This window comes from Primulina tabacum, chromosome 17 (assembly GCF_025594145.1).
Source record: "Primulina tabacum isolate GXHZ01 chromosome 17, ASM2559414v2, whole genome shotgun sequence".
Lineage (NCBI taxonomy): Eukaryota > Viridiplantae > Streptophyta > Magnoliopsida > Lamiales > Gesneriaceae > Primulina > Primulina tabacum.
The window spans coordinates 33,386,892-33,408,011 of record NC_134566.1 but is presented as its reverse complement, the minus strand read 5'-3'; the positions used below and the strand labels follow the sequence as shown (position 1 = coordinate 33,408,011).

Here is a 21,120-nt window from a genome sequence, read left to right as displayed (position 1 = left end):
AAAATAACACATGGATAATTATGCAAAGTGAACACATTTGGGCGCGGCCTCAACACAAAATAATTATTAAAAAAGAAATCGAGTTTACAAAACTAATACTAGTTAAGAAACAAAAATTATCTTTCTTAACAAGTCAAGTAAGTAAATTGCATAATAAAATATCAATAATAAAAATAACCAAAACACAAGGATGCAAACATGTGTGGCATAAATTCAGAGCAAGAAAACAATTTTTTAATCAACACTTTGTAAGGGTATTGTTTTCAAATATCTCCACCCACGATAACATAGTGAAACAATGGTACTTCGTCTTTGTGAATTCTCTTTATTCTCTCGTATTTCACTTGTCTCACATCTCATCACGGTGCAACAATTATTTTTCAATATATATAGACTCATGTTGATCTTGATATGATTTTTTGAATAGATTCCTACAAGATAAAAAAAAAAGTAGTCTTTCATTAGGAAACATATTCTTTAAAACATTAAAGATCAAATCTAGAGTTTAAGAAATTCAATTTTCTAGAAAGTAAAAACTCTTAAGCAAAATCTTATCAAAAAATGAAAAGAATTTAAGAGATAAATTGTGTCTTGCAAGGCAAAGCATGTTTCCTCTCAATCTCTCTATTTTTGCCTTTCTGAACAAAATAAGCATAAACAAGTCCATGCAAGCAACTCCAAACAACTCCATTTAACTCTCATTGAATTTGAAAACATATTTCCCCTTGAATTTGATCACGTTAGATTGAGTATTGTTAGTAGTGTTGACAACACGGGTGTAGAAATATTTATCATTTATATTTAATCGGAGTATTAAAAGTTAAAAAATTAACACCTTAATCAAATATGAATAAACAAAACTAAGCACATTTACGAAGATAAGGAATAATACATTATCAATGATTAATTTCCTCTCTCTTCGGTATTTTTATCCTCCTCTGCTTCAGTATTTTCATGAGTGCCATAGGGTTCTAGTTTTACGCACCGTTTGGTTGGGCGGATTAGATGTGATAGATTATTTTATCACACCTAATCCTGCGTTTGGTACGATTTTTAATTAACCAGCTCAATATTTCCTATGAGTGATTAGGTGGTATTACGTGTGATAAAATAATACCTCCTTCCTCCGTAGGATTATTAATCCCTCCTCTATCCCTACTCTCTTTCCAATTTTACCCTTCTTCCTTCACCGCTATTGAACCACCTCGGCTGCCGGACCGCCGCCGGAACTCCGCCGCCGTCGCCGTCATCGGACCTCCGCCGCCGTCGCCGTCATCGGACCTCCGCCGTCGCCGCCGGATCGTTGCCGCCAGACAAACACCGGACCGCACCGCACAGCCGTCGTCGGACCGCCGACTCACCGCCGTCGTCGGACCGACGCCGTCGTCGCCACGTCGGCTGCCGGATCCGCCGCGGGACCGCCGGACCGCCGCCGCCGGAGTGGAAGAAGAAAAAAAAAGAGGAAGGGCAATTTTGTCCTTTCATCAAAAATTTCAAAATTATCCTACACTTAAAAATCTTACCAAACATACTACCATATATTATATATCTACGACAATCATTTTCTTTATCATTTACATACTAATCATTAGTTTATTTTATCCTGCAACCAAACGCAGCCTTAGAAGTTTGTGCACTGTTATCTCTCTTGTTTTGTTTATAATGGACACCCACGTCTAGTAAAAATCTGCACCGAGCCACTTGGGCTTCATAGTGAACGATTAATTCTTTGGCTTGAACGATTTTCTTGAGTGCAAAGTCAAATATGAACTTGTAAAACGGTAGGGGCAAGCTGGATATAGCCAGAGGTTGAGTACATGTTCCCAACATCTAGGGCAACACTGGATTCTGACCAAGGAAGATCTAACTTTAAATTTCCTTTAAAGAGTATGGGGGAAATTATCAAATCTTCAGTCACCATGGACAGATGCTCATCGATGTCTCGGATAAATCCTTCTGATTTCAGGATCTCATTGATAAGCAAAGGGAAAGACAACTTGATTGAATTTAATCCTCAATCAGCAAACTATAAACAACATAAAAGTTGGTGGATTTGTGACCATAGTGGAATCGGTTGATGGTGTCTAGTTGCACACGACTGTTTTGTGAATCACGTAGTAAAATAAAGTTAGGTTGGCGGGGGAGAGACGGCCCGGATGACCAGCGAATTGTGTTATCAACCCTCCAGTGAGCACAACAACAACCTCATTAATCTGGGGCTGAATCCCTTCCTCATCCTTGGTAGGAGTGTTGTATAGAGCATTGATGGTATCGGGGTTGAACTAAAAGACATGATTTCAGACAAAACTCTGCCAAACTTGGAAGAACTTCTGTCAGTAGGAGGTGTGGACTTCTTGCAGGCCACAAATTCATAATTTTCGTAGCTTGAGTCATCACCAGACGTGTATTCGGGGTCAGATAATGATGGTCTCACAGATGATTCGCCCTTGTAATGAAATATTTTGGACGGAGAAGTCAGGATTGTATCATGCCTTGCATTTCGATTGGCAGACTCGAGACGGTGGAGGAAACACCTCGTTGAGCACAAAAAAATCGGGCAGATTTTATAAGTCAATCTCATTCTCAGGTTCATCTGGATCAATTGTTTCAATAGGAGTAGGAATCTCTGGTGTGGGAACAATCTGCAAGGGCAAAAGGCCGATGTATGGGTCTCATTTTCTAGTGTCGACACACCAGGGGCAACAGCCTCTTTATAGTCCATATCGCTTCAAATATCAAGAGGGTGATCAAAACCCTTTCCTGTCATTGTTGAATTTTTTTACGAAAATGAGAAAGAGGTACGTGAAGAGAACAGATGTGATCAAACAAAATTAGGAAGACAATTTGAAGAGCAGATGAACTCAAAGATAAACAAATCAAGAAAATATATAGGGTAAACAATATTTCTCTTGAGACAGTAAATAACAATAACCTTCATCTCCTAAAAAATTGCATTAACTTACCAACGGTAACAAAGAATAACATGAATTTTTTAAATTTTTAGAAAAACTATCAGCATAAATAAGAAAATAATCCAGCGTAATTGATTTCCAAAAATAATTTCCAGATTTAAACTTCACGTCGGCTTAATTCCACTTACATCATCAGAGAACGTAAATATATATTTTTTTATAGCAAATATGGTTATGATCACCATATGTTCCATGTTTAAAAATCGATAATGCCCTGAGCAAAAAATATTCAGGAACATATGTATATGCATGACCTAATTATGCCTAAAAACAAAACGAAATATAATAAAATATGATAAAAGTGTATATGATGTGTTCACTTGTGAGGTGTTTTCAACGATATTGGCAATATCTCCTGATAATATTACCAATCATGAATTTTTTTTCAGAAGTGATAGCTCTCATACTAGAAGAACAGTCTTAATTAATAGACTCATATAGGTAACTTTTTCCTTTTTCTTCTGCATTTTGAGATAGAAATGATAGCTCTCACACTAGAAGAATGATGTTCATTTGACTCCTCTAAGTAGTTTTTTCTATGTTCTTCGTAATTATTATTTTTTCTTCTTGCTCTAGTTTCTCCAAGTCATTGTTCACATGGGACAAGATCATGAAATACATAAACATTCGTCAACTACTTTGTGACTAAAACAGAGTATACACCACAACCAAGTTCTTGATTGAAATTTTGAGAGCAACTAAGAGCACATCAGGAAATTAGTCGGCAGTATAAACATCACATATGACAAAATGATGAAAATTGTAGAATGCCTTATGTCCTAAAAATGCACATGTACGTTAAGTATCGTCATAAATGTTGTAACATTCAAAATAACATGTATGAGTGATCAGAATACACACATGTTGAGAGATTTCCTAAGATTGAAAAATCTCTCGAAATCTAAAGTTTATGTGAATATGTTAGCTATTAGCCCTAAAAAATTCCATATGGATCAAACATTTCCCTACTAAATCTAGAATAAAATGATGCATGATGTCAATGTGTTTGTGCAAGAGTGTTGTGTAAGATTTTTTCATGATGTCAATTGTGCTTGAATTATCACAATACATGATGAAAGCCTCACTTTTAAGTTCATAGTCTTCTATATTTGATTCATCCATAGAAGCTGAGAGCAAATACTATCAACTGCCACGTATTCAGAATCAACAGTCGAGAGTGACAAATAGTTTTGCTTCCTGCTACACCATGAAACTAAGTTATTTCCAAGGTAGAAACAACCACAGTGTTCATTCTGTCGTCTAAATCCCCAGCCCAATTTTCGTCACTAAATCCCACTAGATTGTTGTTAGTTTCTTTAGTATACTACAATCCTAGATCTTAGTGTCTACTATGTATCGTAAGATACTTTTCACAGCTTTTAAGTGTGTGATCTTAGGATTTGATTGGTACCTCGCACACAAACATACACTAAACATGATATTTGAACGACTGTAGTCAAATATAGGAGATTACCAATGGTGTTGCGGTACAGGGTATTGTCAATATCTTCATCATCACCGTCTTTGAAAAGTTTCTCACTAGACCTCATGAGAGTTTTTATGTGTTGAGTGTTTTCATGGCAGATTTTCTTCGCCAAATTCTTTGCATATTTATTTTGACACAGAAAGATTTCATCATGTAATTGCTTTATTCGAAGGCCAACGAAGAAACTTAACTCACCTACCATGATTATTTCAAATGTCAAATACATACATTCAACAAAATTATCCACATGCTTTTATGAAGAATCGCAAAAAATTATATCATCCACATAAACTTGATATATGAGTATATCATGTTTTAATCTTTCAATGAAAATAGTTTTATCGAGCTCACCACATTTGAAGTCAGTCTCAAGTAGATAATCATTCAACCTACATATGAACCACGTGAAGCCTGTTTCAGTCCATACAATGACTTCTTCGGCTTGTAAACATGTTCCAAGTAATGTGGATCCTCAAATCTTTTCGATCGACTCATATAAGCTTCTTAATTCAAAATATCATTCAAAAAAGCATTTTGCACATCAATTTGATAAAACCTAATCCTAGTGTGACATGCAATGATAAGCAACATTCAGACAAATTCAATGCGGGCTATAGAAGCAAATGCTTCATCAAAATTCACTCAACTTGTGTATACCTCCGAGGAACCAACCGAGATTTATTTATAATAACATCCCCTTATTCACCAGTTTTTTTTTTCTTAAAAATCTATTTTGTTCCAATCATATTAACATGTTCATGCATTAGAACTAAATTTCACACATCATTGCAGACAAACTGTTCAAGTTACTCATGCATATCATTAACCCGAAATTCATCTTTTAAAGTTTCATTAATGTGTTTTGGCTCAATGTGTGACACAAACCAAAAGTGTCTTACCAGAAAGTAAACGAAACTCATGTATACTACTTCAGCCATCTTTCGGTAGTCAACATTTCCCTTCCTTTGAGTTTGCATGTCCCACATATGTTTCTAATTATCTGTGACGAGGGGTGATTCTTCTGTATTTTTTTGGGAATATCTTTTCCATCATCATTCATACCATCATCACTCTGATGATCTTCTTCGGATTCTTTAAATCTCAGCGACCGTGTTGTGCTGGGTGTTACAACATCTGGCACAACACCTGTATTATCCAATTTCATTGACACTTTCAGCAAATCTTCTGTATCATCCTCAAATGTTTTTTCTTTGAGATCGAAAAAATCGTCAAATACAACATTAATGGATTCCATAATATTCCTAGTTCTTAAATTAAATGTTCGACAAACACGACTATTTGTAGAGTATCCAAGAAACAAGCAATTATCGCTCTTGGAATTAATGTTAGCTAGTTGATCTCTATAATTTAAAACACATCATAAACATGAAAAAACATGAAAATATTTAATATTTGGCATCTTTCCCATGATTATCTCATAAGATCTCATAGTAGAACCACATCTCAAATATAAGCGATTTGAAATATGACATGCCGTGTTTAAGATCTCAGCCCAAAAATGTTTTGTAATATTATTTGAACTCAGCATCACCCTAACTATTTCTTGCAAGGTACAATGTTTCCGTTCAACAATACTATTTTGTTGGGAAGTTTTTGTGACATATAACTCATGAGTTATACATTTCTTATCACACAAAAATGAAAACATAGAATCCTTGAACTCCTTACTATGATTAGTTCTAATTTTGCTTAACTTCAAGTTATGCAGATTAATAATTTTTGCAAGCTCACCCACGTGAACCGTGAAAACCATGGACACAAACAAAATAATATTTTTTACCTCAATAACTTTCCATTTCCATTTCCATTTCCATTGGATCCATAAGATCTATATGTAATAGCTCAAATCAACATATTGTGTCGAGGTGTTGCTGCAATAAACTATAAACGAGTAAAAAAAAAAGAAAAAGATTGAACAAATGTTTTTAGCCTAATGCACCGCTAACCCCGTGTGATCGACAGAAGGAAAAAAAAAAACCCTGTGTGATCGATCGATTTCACTGATTTTAAACAAAATCAGAGTAAAAAGCTTGCTGATCTTATTGTACTCGGACGCTTGGTTTGAGCTCAATCAACGAGGAAAGTGGTGTTTATTGTAGCAACCAATTAGATCTCCGTCTCTCTCTATAGTTTCCAGAAGGGTTGACGAGCCAAAATCCATGATACTGTTGCAGTCTTCCAGCAGATATCTCCTCCAGATTTTGTCAACCCGTCTTCAGCAGTAAGAAACAATTGCCGATTTTTCTCCCTATAGTTCACAATATCTTTTCGCGGATCACGTGCTTGTTCCGCTGTCAAATTTCGAGTCCCACTTGAACTATTACCTAACGCATATCTGAACAGTTCATACAATGAACAGCCGTGTCGATGCAAATGTTCATGCCTTAGATAGATTCAGCTGCAGTTTGGGAAATTGTTCTAGATGTTTTTTGAACTAGTTTTTGAATTTCGTGCTTTTGTAGTATCAAATTGTTCCTTTCACTCCCATTCACCTTTCTGGTGCTTATTGGTGTTTTGACAGAGGTATTTCTTATGTTGTGTGCCATTTTTCTTTGGTTGCCTGGTGATTAGGGGGTTCAAATGAGATCGAGAGAAAACTGTGACGTTATTGTTTTACGCGTAACCTGTTTTAGTGCTCTTTTTTCCTAATGATGCTGTAAGATTCATAATTGTGTTGTTATTTTACTGATTCCCTTTCAGTCTTGAGAAGGGAGTTGAATTGGATTGCCAATGGGTTGAATTTGATGATGTCCGATACCATATCCAGGTGATACAGTCAAATGTTCTCATCATATATAAAGTTATTGATGAAAAAATGTATATGTTTCTCCTTAAATAAATGTTATATTGCCTTTTCAAGTTCAGCGTATGCAACAGTCGTGGATCTTCCATTTCTAATTCCTAACTTCTTTGCAGGCAAATGTGAAGAACCCAAATCTCCTGTTTTTATCGGTATCGATACCAACACCACCTCCAGAAACGACATTTGTGAATGGGCTACCTCCAGGTGCCATAGAAGCTATCAAAGCCACATATGGTGTGGTTTTACAAATTCTTGATCCTCCCAGAGATGGTTTCAATCTCACTGTCAAACTTAGCTTGTCAAAACTCCCCGCAGATGAAGGTATTATCAGTTATCTTTTCTAAGGTCGTTTTCTGCTTTCCAATGTTCTTCTTAGAGATATTGGTTTCATTGTTTCATAAAATCTGAGTTGCTCTATCCTTTCCTTTATTGCCTGCGATTGCACATGTTTTTCAATTCTGTGTTGAAGCATCCTCCATGCAGTCATCAATTGCAATTTTGCTACAAACTTTTACGATCTATAGAAATTTAGAAATGTTAAGAAAAGAAAAAACAGAAACTAGCTATTCTGGCATCTTACTAATCAAATAATATGAAACCGGTGTGTTACCTCTTGTATTCTTTAAATGTAAATATATTTAGTTACCCCCAGAAGAAACAGAGAAAATTTGCTTTATCATGTGATCTAATGTAACACATGAAATCTCCTCTTTTGTAGTTGCTACATGATTGTCTATAATAAAAGTTGAAATTTGATATTTACTTTGTCAAATGAATTTCACCCCCCATCCTTAAGGTGATATGTTAGTTTTGGAATTTAAAGTAAGGTGCCTTACGCTTGTACTTCACCAATTATACCAGAGTTTTCTCAGTTCAAGTTAACCGATTTGATTCTCCTTCAGAAACCTATTAATGTACGCCCAATATTTGTATGCATGAATTATGTACCTTCATTTTGAACTCTGGCTTATTTATTGTCTATGGTTGATTTTTCAGAACATAAAGAGGCTCTTTTGGTAAAGATTTCTTCTATTCGGGAAGTGGTACTGGGCGCCCCACTGAGAGCAATTCTGAAACAACTTTTCTCGAGGACAGCTAGATTTGATTTAAATCAGCTTGTTTCTCTTGTACATCGGCCAAATGAGGCGTTTTTTGTTTTTCCTCAGGTGATTTATATTAACCATGTGTAATCTGCTGGTGAAAGCATCATATTAATGTTATTAGTTTAAGCTCATTATCGTGGAGTTCTGCACATTCTCCACTTCCACTTCTGTTTTCATGGTAATCTACATGCAACTTGCTTTCTGTTTTTTGTGTTATTGCCTTCCATTCAGTAAATGGGCTTAATTCCCTTTACCACGCCCCAGCCATCTCCATCACTAAAAGATGAATATAAAAACCTTCTTGGACTTGCTCGCAGCACTTGTACATCCTGTTAAACTTGATCGATAAACCTAATTTTATATTAAAGTTTACGGTGCCCAATTCATGTTGGAACTGAATAGGATGTGGCCGGTGGTTGCAGGCGGAAAAGGTGACACTGATATTTCCCATGCATTTCAGGGATTCGGTAAATACTGTTCTCGCAACTTCTTTCCTACAGGTACTTGGGTTTTATTTCTGGGAGATATTATTTTTAATGTTTTGATCTGTTTTCTTTTGCGTTTTCTTTTCTTTTTTGTGCATCTTGCACGTCTCAATCTCCTCCCGAACTAAGCAGGGAAAGTCAAATGGAAGAACCTGAATGTTCTGTTTGACACTTTTACTTATTGTATGTGTTCTTTACATTTTGCACGTGCAGAATCTGGTGAATTTTTTTTAATTTGAGAGGCCTATGCCAGATTGCTAATGACAGTCATACTCAAGTTGAATTAGGATCTGAATTTCGCTGTTGTACTGTGAGCAGTAAAAATAACTAATAGTCTTTTTATTTCTTCCCCACAATATTTATAATTGGAAGTGTTGCACTTAAAAATTAGAGAGGCCTACGTCTGCATAACAGGTCACTTGTGTTTTGTAGATTCTTGTTGTTCTAGTCAGATTCGCAAAAAAAATTGGTTCTAAAAAAGTGTACCTTATTTTATTGCTATCATCACTAAAATTGAATTATATATTTTCTTTAGTGACAATTTTTTTTGTACATTTCTAGGTGCTGTGTGTTAGAGAGCTTCTCCAACCGGATGCTATCTTAGATAGCGCTGGTAGTGCTTGGATTTGTGCTCCAACCCAAAGCTCTTATGTGCTAGGTTGGAGCAATGCCAACGCATAAAAGCATCAGCATTTTAATTTTTTTTTAATTTTTTTATTTTCATAATTGTAACAGTTTATTATGATAAAATTTAATTTTAATTTTCAACAATGACATTAGTTTACCTAGTTAATTTTATTTTTGAAGAATTTACTTATTCAACAAATAATGAAATTTATTATTATTTTATAATTTTTTATCTAATTGATTAAAATATACAAATTAAATTAATTAGCTATCATGTTACCTAAATATGAAATTATAAGGTTAATAAATAATTATTATATTAAAACTAAATTATATTATTACATTAAATTAAGTGATAAGTTTAATTATTTAAATTTTTAGAATTAGTTATTTAAGTTAACTGAATCAATGGTTCCAATAACATAATTATTTATTTAAATTCAAAATAATTTAAAATTAATTCTATATTATAGTTAAGCATTAAATTAATGTATGATATTTTAATAAATGTGTGAAATAAATATTTTGTGGAACAAATTAGTTGTTGTAAATAAAATAATAGGAATATTCCTTTAGAGTTGATGGGCTGTAGATTAGTTTTGCATTTGGTCCAGAAATTGTGCTATTTTGAAGCAAGTACTTTGCTAAAATAGATAAATGGGTTGGAGATAGTCTGACCCGAAACAGTGATATTATTTTTGCTGAAAAGTACGGTGTGCTCTTAAAACCTTTTTGTTTCACTTATTCCTGTTCTCAATTGACCCGTTTTGGCTACTTAAAAATCTATACACTTGGTAATTATTCAGGAATTTGTGGAAGCGAGGCGAACTCCTGGACTTAGTAACGCGCCTCCTTGTTTGTGGTCTCATTCACCTCCTCAAGAATTGAAAGGAGCTTGCAGCGAAGCATTATCAGCAAATGCTGGATTTGTTAGTTTTGGTAAGGCCTTAAGTTTGAGCTGATATGTTTACCTATATTTGTCTGTTTATCATTTCTCATTTCTTAATGAGTAACAGTCATTTTCCCGCGGCATGTGGAAGGAAGAAAAATGGACAGAACTGTTTGGAGTTTACTGACATTTCATGCTTATGTGAGCTATCATGTCAAGGTAGGAATCTGCACCTTCAACTTAGCATTGTGTTATTTTCTTTTTCGACGTAAGAAACAGATATCAATGAAAATAAGAAGATAAGACTTCTTCTTTATACTTGGCATAAACTTGTCACAGTGCATGGCTTATGTGAGCTATCATGTCAAGGTAGGAGTCTGCACCTTAAATGTAATGACCGGACACCACTCACCCGCGATCATTACTCATAGAACTTCTCCAGCCCAGGCACTGTAGCTTTTACCTTCCCAGGATTAGAACCCAAGACCTCCTGGACATATAGGTCTTGGCAGCAATCCTGGTACCAGTTGACCCGACACCACTCACCCGCGATCATTACTCATAGGACTTCTCCAGCCCAGGCACTGGAGCTTTTACCTTCCCAGGATTAGAACCGAAGACCTCCTGGACATATAGGTCTTGTCAGCAATCCTGGTACCAGTTGAGCTAGTGGTACTAGGATTGCTGCCAAGACCTATATGTCCAGGAGAAAAAGCTCCAGTGCCTTGGCTGGAGAAGTCCTATGAGTAATGATCGCGGGTGAGTGGTGTCGGGTCATTACAATAAACTTTAGTATTGTGTTATTTTCTTTTTTGACGTAATAAACAAATATCAACGAAAATAAGAAGATAAGACATCTTCTTAATACTTGGCATAAATTTGTTACAGTGCATGGCTTATGTGAGCCATCATGTCAAGGTAGGAATCTGCACCTTCAACTTTAGTATTGTGTTATTTTCTTTTTAGACGTAAGAAACAAATATCAATGAAAATAAAAAGATAAGACATCTTCTTGATACTTGGCATAAATTTGTTACAGTGCATGGCTCATGTGAGCTATCATGTCAAGGTAGGAATCTGCACCTTCAACTTTAGTATTGTGTTATTTTCTTTTTTGACGTAAGAAACAAATATCAATGAAAATAAGAAGATAAGGCTGTTACGGGCCCAAACACACTGAGCCCAGAAACTTCTGAATTAGCAGGCCCAACAGTTGGAGAGATGAACAAACATAGGCCCAAGATTGTAAACGTATACGTCAGAAAAGGAAAAGGGATGGCACGTGAGAACAATGTATAAAAAGAGAGGGGGGGATTGGCTAGAGGAGGCATTCAGTTAGATAGAGTGATGAGTCACTAACAATTTGTTAGTGTGAGAGAGAGAGTGATTGTAACAAGAAGTTGTTATTTCCATTTCATATTATAATACATTTTCGGTTACTAATCGGAGGTTGCTAACAATTTGGTCCGACCTGCCGGATCCGAGGGAACGACAGAACACAATGGCCAGCACGAGATCGGAAGCCAAGATAGAAAGTATGGAAAAGGCGTTGCTAGGGGTGCAAGACAACATGTCACAGGTGCAAGGAAGGCTGGACAAGATCGATAGAGCTGTGGAAGGACTGCTAAGCTTGAAAGAAATGATGGAACATATGATCAAAACCCAAGGGGGAGCAACGGTAGTGAGCAATGAAGGAGGAGGACATCCAGGGGAGGGGAGCGAGATGCACGGGAAGGACGAGAGTGCAGCGCGACAGGTAGGGGGGCGGGAAGAAGCAGCCGAGGAAGTGAGAATGGCCTTAAAGAAAATTGAATTACCGGCATTCGAAGGGGAAGATCCACTGGGGTGGCTGGGAAGAATGGAACAGTACTTCGAAATCCACGAAACACCAAGGGAATGCAGGCTCAAGTTAGCTTACATCTGTATGCATGGTACCACGGTGCACTGGTTCCGATGGATGAAAGTAAGAATCCCAAACATAGGATGGGATAGATTTGCGGAGGAATTGATCAAACACTTCAGTGGATTTGATGCCAACCCTTTTGAACTAATGGCATCATTGAATCAAGAGCAGCAGTCGGTGGACGCTTACATCGAGCGTTTTGAGGTCTTGATTGCGCAGCTGGGTGAGGTCCAGGAAGATCAGAGCCTCGGCTATTTTATGAGTGGATTGAGGGAGGAGATACGGCGGAGGATGATTGTGCACGCACCCCGAACTGTGGATCGTGCAATGATGTTGGCAAGGGGGCTGGAGAGGGAATTGTATGGGACGGCGGTGGATCGAGGAAGAAGTAGAATTGGGTTGGGTTGGGGGACTACGGCGAAATCAGTAACTAATATGGGTTGGGCCAATTCGGCCCCAGTGCATGATAGGGATCGGAACAAAAATTACCCACAACCCATTAACAGTATGCGGACATTAAGCCCAGGAGAGCAGAAAATACGAAACTCACCTACACCGCAATCCTATGGTGGTGGGTCTCGGGGATACTTAGGGGGTAGTGGTGGAGGGATGACGAGAATACCAGACCAAAAGAACCGGGACGGTAGGGTGGTATCTCACCAAGAATTCTTACACAGGCGTGAGAAGGGATTGTGTTTTAAATGCGGAGAACCCTGATGCACCGATGTGCCAACAAAAGCTTGAGAGTGACGGTTCTAGCGGAAGATGAAGGGGAGGATGGCGAGTGGGAGCAGGTTGAGTTGGAGGAAAAGAACGAGGGGACGAGGCGGGAAGTAGAGGAGGCAGGGGAAACCAGCGTTGAATACAACACCCTTGAGTTACCGTTGTACTCTGTCAACGGCATAAACCACTCGCAAACATTGAAAATGAGGGCGAGGGTGGCTGGAAGGGAAGTAGTGGCGATGGTTGACAGCGGCGCGAGTCACAACTTCGTTTCAAAAAAATTAATCACTGAGTTGGGGCTCGTGGTTGACAAAGGCGTATTTTTTGGGGTGTGTCTTGGGGACGGATGTCGGGTGTCATGTCAGGGGGTGTGCAGGGAGTTGGAGGTGGATATGGGGCAGTGCCAGATCCGGATTGATGGGTATCTATTTGAGTTAGGAGGTATTGACATGATTTTGGGGGTTGATTGGCTTCGCACGTTGGGGGATGTTTTGTTGAATTAGAACAAAATGGAGATGAAATTTAGTTGGCGTGATCAGACGGTTATTTTGAAAGAAGATCCATCCCTTAGTAGGGCCATGGTATCCCTCAAAGGGATAGCCAAGATGAGTGAGGTTGAGTTCTATGGGGCAGTAGTATTCAAGTGGAATGGAGAAAAGGGGGGTGTGACAGAAAAAGGGGGAGGTGAGGAAACAATGAACAACATTTTGGCCAACTATGAGGAGGTATTCCGAGAACCTTGTGGATTACCTCCTAGGAGTCAAGATCATGCTATAAGTATAAAGGAAGGTTGTGGGCCGGTAACGGTGAGGCCCTATCGTTATGCTCACCATCAGAAGGATGAAATTGAAAAGATGGTGAAGGAGATGCTCATTTCAGGGGTGATACAAGTCAGCAATATAGCCCTTATTCGAGCCCCGTTATACTTGTTAAAAAAAAGATGGGATTTGGCGTTTTTGCATCGACTACCGAGCATTAAACGACATCACCATTGCTGATAAATATCCGATTCCAGTGGTGGAGGAGTTATTTGATGAGTTACATGGAGCGACACATTTTACCAAGCTGGACCTAAAATCTGGATACCACCAGATTCGAGTTCAAGCTGCCGATGTGCCTAAAACAGTCAGGACTCACGACGGCCACTACGAATTTCTAGTTATGCCTTTTGGGCTAAAAAACGCACCGGCAACGTTCCAAGCTACCATGAATGAGGTATTCCGCCCTTATTTGCGAAAATTTGTATTAGTTCTCTTTGATGATGTTTTGATTTACAGTAAGGGGTGGAAGGAACATATGCAACATGTGGAAGTGGTGTTGAAATTACTGCAGCAACACCAGCTGGTGTTGAATAAAAAAAAATGCCAGTTTGGATTAAAACAGGTGGAGTACTTGGGACATGTCATCACGGCTCAGGGAGTAGAAGTGGACCAAAAGAAAGTTGAAAGTGTAGTGCAGTGGCCACAACCACAGAACACGAAAGGGGTGAGGGGGTTTCTGGGGTTAACAGGATATTACCGGAAGTTTATTAAAGACTACGGTAAGATTGCGAGACCTCTAACCGAGCAGCTGAAGAAGAATAACTTTGGGTGGGATGAGAAAGTTCAGGGAGCTTTTGAGAAGCTTAAGCAAGCCATTGTTACTGCCCCAGTATTGGGGATGCCCGATTTTTCTAAAGAATTCGTGATAGAATGTGACGCCTCAGGAGTGGGAATAGGAGCGGTGCTGACCCAGGAGGGCTGGCCGATTGCTTTTTATAGTAAGGCATTGGCAGAAAGAGCATTGTCTAAATCGACTTATGACAGGGAATTAATGGCATTAGTTTTGGCTGTACAGCATTGGCGTCACTATTTACTGGGACGCAAGTTTGTGGTGTTAACTGATCATAAGCCCTTGAAGAACTTGTTGCAGCAGCGTATAACAACAACGGACCAGCAGTACTGGTTGGCCAAGTTGTTGGGGTATGAATTTGACATAAAACACCGAGCAGGGACCGACAATGGGGCAGCCGATGCCCTATCTAGAAGAGAGGACATAGGAGGGTTGAATGCTTTAACAAAAACCGAGTGGGTGGGAGTTAAAGAGATTCAGGAGGCAGTGCAAAATGACCCCGAGTTTAAACACATCATAGAGAGAGTGAAGACGGCTCCGGAAAGTAGCGAACACTATTCTTTGATTAATGGGTGTTTGCTCTTTAAAGGCAGATTAGTTGTTCCTCCAGCCTCATCATGGATTCCCAAGTTGTTGAACGAATTTCACACCACTCCTATTGGCGGACACTCAGGAGCATTTCGAATGTATAAGCGAATTGCAAATAATTTCTTTTGGCCAAGAATGAAGAAAGATATCTACAAATTTGTGTCCGAATGTGGGGTATGTCAAAAACAAAAGTATGAGGCTGCGTCACCAGCTGGATTGCTGCAACCTTTGGCGATTCCAGCAGCTATTTGGGAAGACTTGGCCATGGATTTCATTACCGGGCTGCCGAAATCACAAGGTTATGAGGTGATATTAGTGGTGGTTGATCGGCTATCCAAGTATGGGCACTTTCTTCTACTTAAAAGGCCGTACACTGCCACCTCCGTGGCAGAACTTTTCACAAGCAACGTGATCAAATTACATGGGGTCCCAAAGACAATTGTCAGTGACAGAGACGCAGTTTTTATGAGTTTATTTTGGGCGGAGTTGTTCCGACTACAAAGAACTCAACTCAAGATGAGCACGGCCTACCATCCGGAGACAGATGGACAAAGTGAAGCCCTGAATAAATGTGTGGAGACATATCTGCGCTGTTTCTGTTCCGAGCAACCCAAGAGCTTGTCACAGTGGTTGCATTGGGCAGAATATTGGTACAACACATCGTATCAAACTGCTGCTGGAATGACTCCTTTTGAAGTGGTGTATGGGAGAAAACCTCCTACGCTAACTAAGTTTCTACCAGGGGAAACTAAGGTACCTGCCGTATCACAAGCACTCGTGGACAGAGATGAACTATTGAGACAGCTCAAATACAATCTAGAGCGAGCTCAACAGCGAATGACCAAGTTTGCCAACAAAAAGAGGAGGGAGGTTCAATTTCAAGAAGGCGATGTGGTGTATTTGAAGCTACGACCACACCGCCAAAATTCTGTTTCCACGAGGGTGTTTCAGAAACTAGCAGCCAGGTATTATGGGCCTTATCAGATACTAAAAAAAGTGGGACAAGTGGCTTATCGTTTGAAGTTACCTGAAGGATCCAAAATACATCCAGTTTTTCATGTGTCGTGTTTAAAAAAAGCAGTGGGTAGAGGTCCTAATGAAGTTAAATTGCCGAGTGAAGTAGACACGGATTTGTTTATCTCCTTCGAACCTGAAAGAATTTTGGCTGAAAGAGATAATCGAATGCAAGGAAAAATAGTCCGACAGTTGCTGGTCCAGTGGAAAGGAAGAACCGTTGAGGAAGCAACATGGGAAGACAAGGAAGATTTTGCAGCGCAATTTCCAGAATTTCGCCTTGAGGACAAGACGATTTTTGAAGAGGCAGGGCATGTTACGGGCCCAAACACACTGAGCCCAGAAACTTCTGAATTAGCAGGCCCAACAGTTGGAGAGATGAACAAACATAGGCCCAAGATTGTAAACGTATACGTCAGAAAAGGAAAAGGGATGGCATGTGAGAACAATGTATAAAAAGAGAGGGGGGGATTGGCTAGAGGAGGCATTCAGTTAGATAGAGTGATGAGTCACTAACAATTTGTTAGTGTGAGAGAGAGAGTGATTGTAACAAGAAGTTGTTATTTCCATTTCATATTATAATACATTTTCGGTTACTAATCGGAGGTTGCTAACAAAGGCATCCTCTTTATACTGGGCATAAATTTGTTACAGTTCATGGACACATGCAATATATAATGTTAAAAATCTCTTGATATACACTAATATGGGATGTCATCCAGATAGACATAATTGAATTTAACGTTTGGTCTTTCTGCCCTGCTTTAGAAGTGCATCCATTCCGTTCTCTCCATATCATTAAATTTGATGTTGGTGGAGGGATAATGTTTTTAAATACCAATCTTGTAGAAAATAAGATATTTGTGAAGGTGTAAAATTATTTAAATATCAAGGGTAATGTAGAGGATCAACTGAGTTTAAAATAATTAAGCTTAAATACCAATCTTCTGGTCTTTTGTTAGGTGCAGCTAGGGGTCGGTTCACTGGCCACCAAGTTGAATCTGAGTCTCATTTGACCTTTGGGAAATAACGTGTGCTGTGTAGGGAAGTCTAAAACTAGTCCTCCAGAAGAATAGGGCAGAAGCCGATGCATCAAAAGTAAGGATAATCGTTTGGTTTTAGCCTGTGAGACAAATGCAAGAAAATACATATTCAAGTACCATTTACTCTAGTACTTTAATTCCACATTTTAAGCTCAGAATCCTTCTGTGAATAACGTAAAGAGTGGAAGCAAAATTGATGACATTTCTTTGCACACTCATTACTGCTGGCACTTGCTCTGATTGCCATGGACAATAATTATTTTCCTTATTTATGATCGGATTGTTTCTTTGGATGCCGTTTCTTTATTATTATTGGTTAGTTTAAAGACTAATTGAGTTGATCTTGTGAACTTGAGAGTCTGTCAGCATGTTGTTCTCATTCATTAAGGTGAACTGAAAATTAGCCAAAACTTCATGACAAGATATGGAGATCAAGCTGCATAACTATAACACGAATGATTATAGGCACTCTTATCTAAAGCATCTTCAGTGACTTCTTATATAGTTATACAAGAAAGACAATCAAATTAGAATAACCTGGTTTATGGAGACAATTATCACTTGTTAGTTTTTCACAGCAACTTATATGGTTAAAGTCTGTAAATGACATTTCTGCGGCAACTTACGTGGTTAAGCTCTTTTTAAAATGACATATATGCCTGCACTTATTGCATGTAGTCACGGATTTCTTCTTTAAACAGTGCTCAGAAGGTTTCATGCATACTCGGATGAGACGTCGCGTGGAGTCACTTATAGAAGTGAGCCATCAATCTTCATCACCACATTAACTCTTTATCTCCTATCTTCTTTACTTATAGAAGCGAGTTTTCAATCTTCATTCTACATTAATTCATCTCCTGTCTTCTTTTATTTAGTTGTTACATCTAAATTAGTATGTCTGAGGATGGTGTACTTTTCTTAATTTTTTGGTACCTTTCTGCGTAGGGCACTTTGAGTTTGTACATGTACATTTCTAGATTAGAGTTGAAAGTTGTGAATGTATTTATATTTTTTCTTTTAAGATCAGTGGCTGTGAGCATGTGGTGCACATCTTAACTTTTCACTTCTTTTTTCCTTTTTATAACCATTTCTTAGGTTTTTGTAATTTTTTTTTAAAATTTTTATTTTCTTTTATTCTTCTGCAAATTGTTTTTATATGAAAATCTTCACAAGATTGAGGAAAGCAATCATCTATCATACGCTTTGGCATTATATACCTTTTGTTTGCCACTTGACTTGTACTCTGAACCTAAGTGTGACAAGAATTTTCGTCCCTTAGGCTCTCGAACGTGCCAAAACAGATTCAGAAGAGACGGCCAAAAAAACTGCTCAATCCAGATACTTTAGACGATTGGTATGTAATAATTGTGAAGAGACCCATTTATAGCATTGTCTTATTATTACATTTCTTTTGCATTCGACTGAACTTTTTCTTTACACTCTGATTCATGCAGAGTTTAAAGGATGGGCGGGGCAGTTTCAACTCAAATTAAGGTTGTTTGCTGATAAAGTCACAGAGAAAAAATATCTTTCCGCAGATTAAATTACTACCCACTGATAATAAATCACTCGAATACTTCTTTGTTCATGAAAATAATTTTTGTCGCTCCTGTTTAGGTCGTGTGATTTGTTTTTTTGAGTTCGTTCAATCTTAATTTAGCCTATGCTAAAAAAAATTTGTAGATTTAGTTCGATTGCAAAAGAATATCATATTTGATTTCAACTCGACTTTGATACTTGTTCGTATCGGACTTGTTATAAAAATATAAAATAAATCTGATCATGTATTGATATGCCATACACGTTTGTTTAAATATACTACTGCAACCTCATCTAAACTTGTCCCAATCCCCACGTGTAATTTTCCATCTATCTTTTGGTCATAGTTGAATTGAATTATAATCAGTTCGATCGAATCCTTAAACTCGAAAGGTCAAAATAAAAATAAATTTTAAATTAAAATGTATTAAAGAGAAGGTGGTGAATGAAAGTGAACTGAAAATGATAGAAAAATTTGATGGTTTTTTGGATTTCAATTCTTCTTCTTCTTTCTTTTTTTTTTTTTTTTTTTAAAAAAAGTTTCCTGGCGAGTAATATCTTTTTATTTAATTCTAAAAACAAAATATAATATGTTAAAAAAAAAGGTTGGTTATACTTATCAGAAAGAAAGAAAGAGAACGAACACATGGTTGGATGCCATGAAGCCAGCCACATAACATATATGAGAGCAGAGCAATTCCTCTACACACAAATTCAAAAATCTCAAGACTAGAATTATTTGATCCATGGCGTGTGCCTTATCAGCTAGCAACAGCAAATTGTTGTTCAAGAATTATCTCAAGCTGGAGCGGCCGAAGAAGAGGCATCATGGTTTCAAGATCAGGGCTTCTTCTGATGAATCTGATTGCAATGTTGATGAATGTGCCCCCGACAAAGAGGTTCTCATTCGCCTCTTCCATTTGTTTTTATCAATATTGAATTTATGAATGGCGCTTCATCCGATTTTTAAGCTTCAGCGGTGATTGCTTATTTATTGCATTTTTTTTTTTACATTTTATTGATTATGAGGAATCCTGAGTCAAACCAAGTTTTGTGATTATTTTGTGAGAATGATTATTTCATTGTTTGATAATAGTTTTGCATATCTTAAAGGTCGGAAAAGTGAGCGTGGAATGGCTCGCTGGTGACAAGACAAAAGTGGTCGGTACGTTTCCACCCCATAAACGAGGTTGGACTGGCTATGTGGAGAAGGACACAGCGGGCCAGAACAATATATATTCTGTTGAGGTTAGTAGATAATTTGTCTCTATAATTTTCTGGGTTGGAATGCAATATTCAATGAAATTTTTTTATCCAAGTTTTTTAGTCTTCAAATCGAGAAGTTTGGTAGAAGGATGCAAGAAGGTTGTACTACCAATGGTGATATTTTAATCCCCTTTGAACCATCAATATTTATGTTTTCGCAGAGGTAATTATCATGCAATAAAGTCGAGTATGCTTGTGAAAACTAGAGAAACTAAAAATGTTATTGCCTAGATATATTTTTAGTTCTTGATTACCGATATCACCCACTATTATCTCTTTGACCGATTATTTCTAGTCCTTGTTTTTGTGCTACAATTCAACATGGAGATGATGTATAAACCTGTAAAAAAATTGTATCTAATTGTTTTTCATATGCTCAGCCTGCAGTTTATTTGGCAGAAAGTGCTATCAGCTCTGGAGCCGCAAGTTCTTCTGCTGATGGATCGGGGAACACAGTAACTGTCGTTGCTGGAATTTCTCTAGTCTTTGTTGTTGCAGCTTCGTCCATACTTCTCCTAGTTGGCAAGAATCAACCGGCCATGCAGACCCCATATTACTCGGGGCCATCCCTTAGCTATTACATCAATAAGTTTCAGCTTCAAGATACTATTAAAGCATCTGTATCTACTGTAACTGAAGCGTCTATGATCGAAACATCAACTCCATAAATTTTGCAGCATGTGGTGGAATCTGGGCAGGAAACATAAGTATAATCTCCTAGGCAGTTGTATGTATATATTGTTCTAGGTTTTTGGAACAACGGATTTTCTTTACAATATTTCTTGGTCTTCCCCGAGATAGCTCCTCATCCGAGCAACATCTCTCCATGCCCACTTTTAAACAATTGATATTCTAAATTTTCAACTATATAAATTACGAATGTGAATTAGTTTTGGTTGACGAGTTGAAAAAATGTTACATTATCCTAAACCTACACGTAATTTCATCATTTAAAATTGGTAAGTGGTTAATTCTTAAATCAGGTGAATTATGAAAATAAACCAGAACTCTGAATTTTACAAGACGAGCAGAAAACAACAAATACGA

At 37.7% G+C, this 21,120-nt stretch overlaps 2 protein-coding genes across 4 annotated transcripts; both read left to right on the top strand.

Annotated features, from left to right (window-relative positions):
• Nucleotides 1-6,415: 6,415 nt before the first annotated feature.
• On the top strand, nt 6,416-19,066 carry LOC142530356 (actin-related protein 2/3 complex subunit 2A). 3 transcript variants are annotated; one of them, XM_075636159.1, is made up of 10 exons: nt 6,417-6,700; nt 7,180-7,246; nt 7,396-7,603; nt 8,279-8,448; nt 8,808-8,885; nt 10,304-10,436; nt 10,514-10,605; nt 17,970-18,026; nt 18,548-18,622; nt 18,723-19,066. In XM_075636159.1, exons 1-10 carry the CDS (start codon nt 6,639-6,641, stop codon nt 18,759-18,761), a joined length of 981 nt encoding a protein of 326 aa, XP_075492274.1. In that variant the 5' UTR covers nt 6,417-6,638; the 3' UTR covers nt 18,762-19,066. The 3 variants fall into 3 exon arrangements, 2 of the variants coding, with proteins under 2 accessions (XP_075492275.1, XP_075492274.1); XR_012816143.1 differs by lacking the exons at nt 18,548-18,622; nt 18,723-19,066 and adding an exon at nt 17,188-17,323 and having other exon boundaries at nt 6,416-6,700; nt 17,970-18,003; XM_075636160.1 differs by lacking the exon at nt 17,970-18,026 and having other exon boundaries at nt 6,416-6,700.
• A 352-nt stretch (nt 19,067-19,418) lies between these two features.
• Nucleotides 19,419-20,962, top strand: LOC142530357 (protein MAINTENANCE OF PSII UNDER HIGH LIGHT 1-like). Its single transcript, XM_075636162.1, has 3 exons — nt 19,419-19,706; nt 19,921-20,055; nt 20,454-20,962. Exons 1-3 carry the CDS (start codon nt 19,554-19,556, stop codon nt 20,739-20,741), a joined length of 576 nt encoding a protein of 191 aa, XP_075492277.1. The 5' UTR covers nt 19,419-19,553; the 3' UTR covers nt 20,742-20,962.
• The last annotated feature ends 158 nt before the right edge of the window (nt 20,963-21,120 follow it).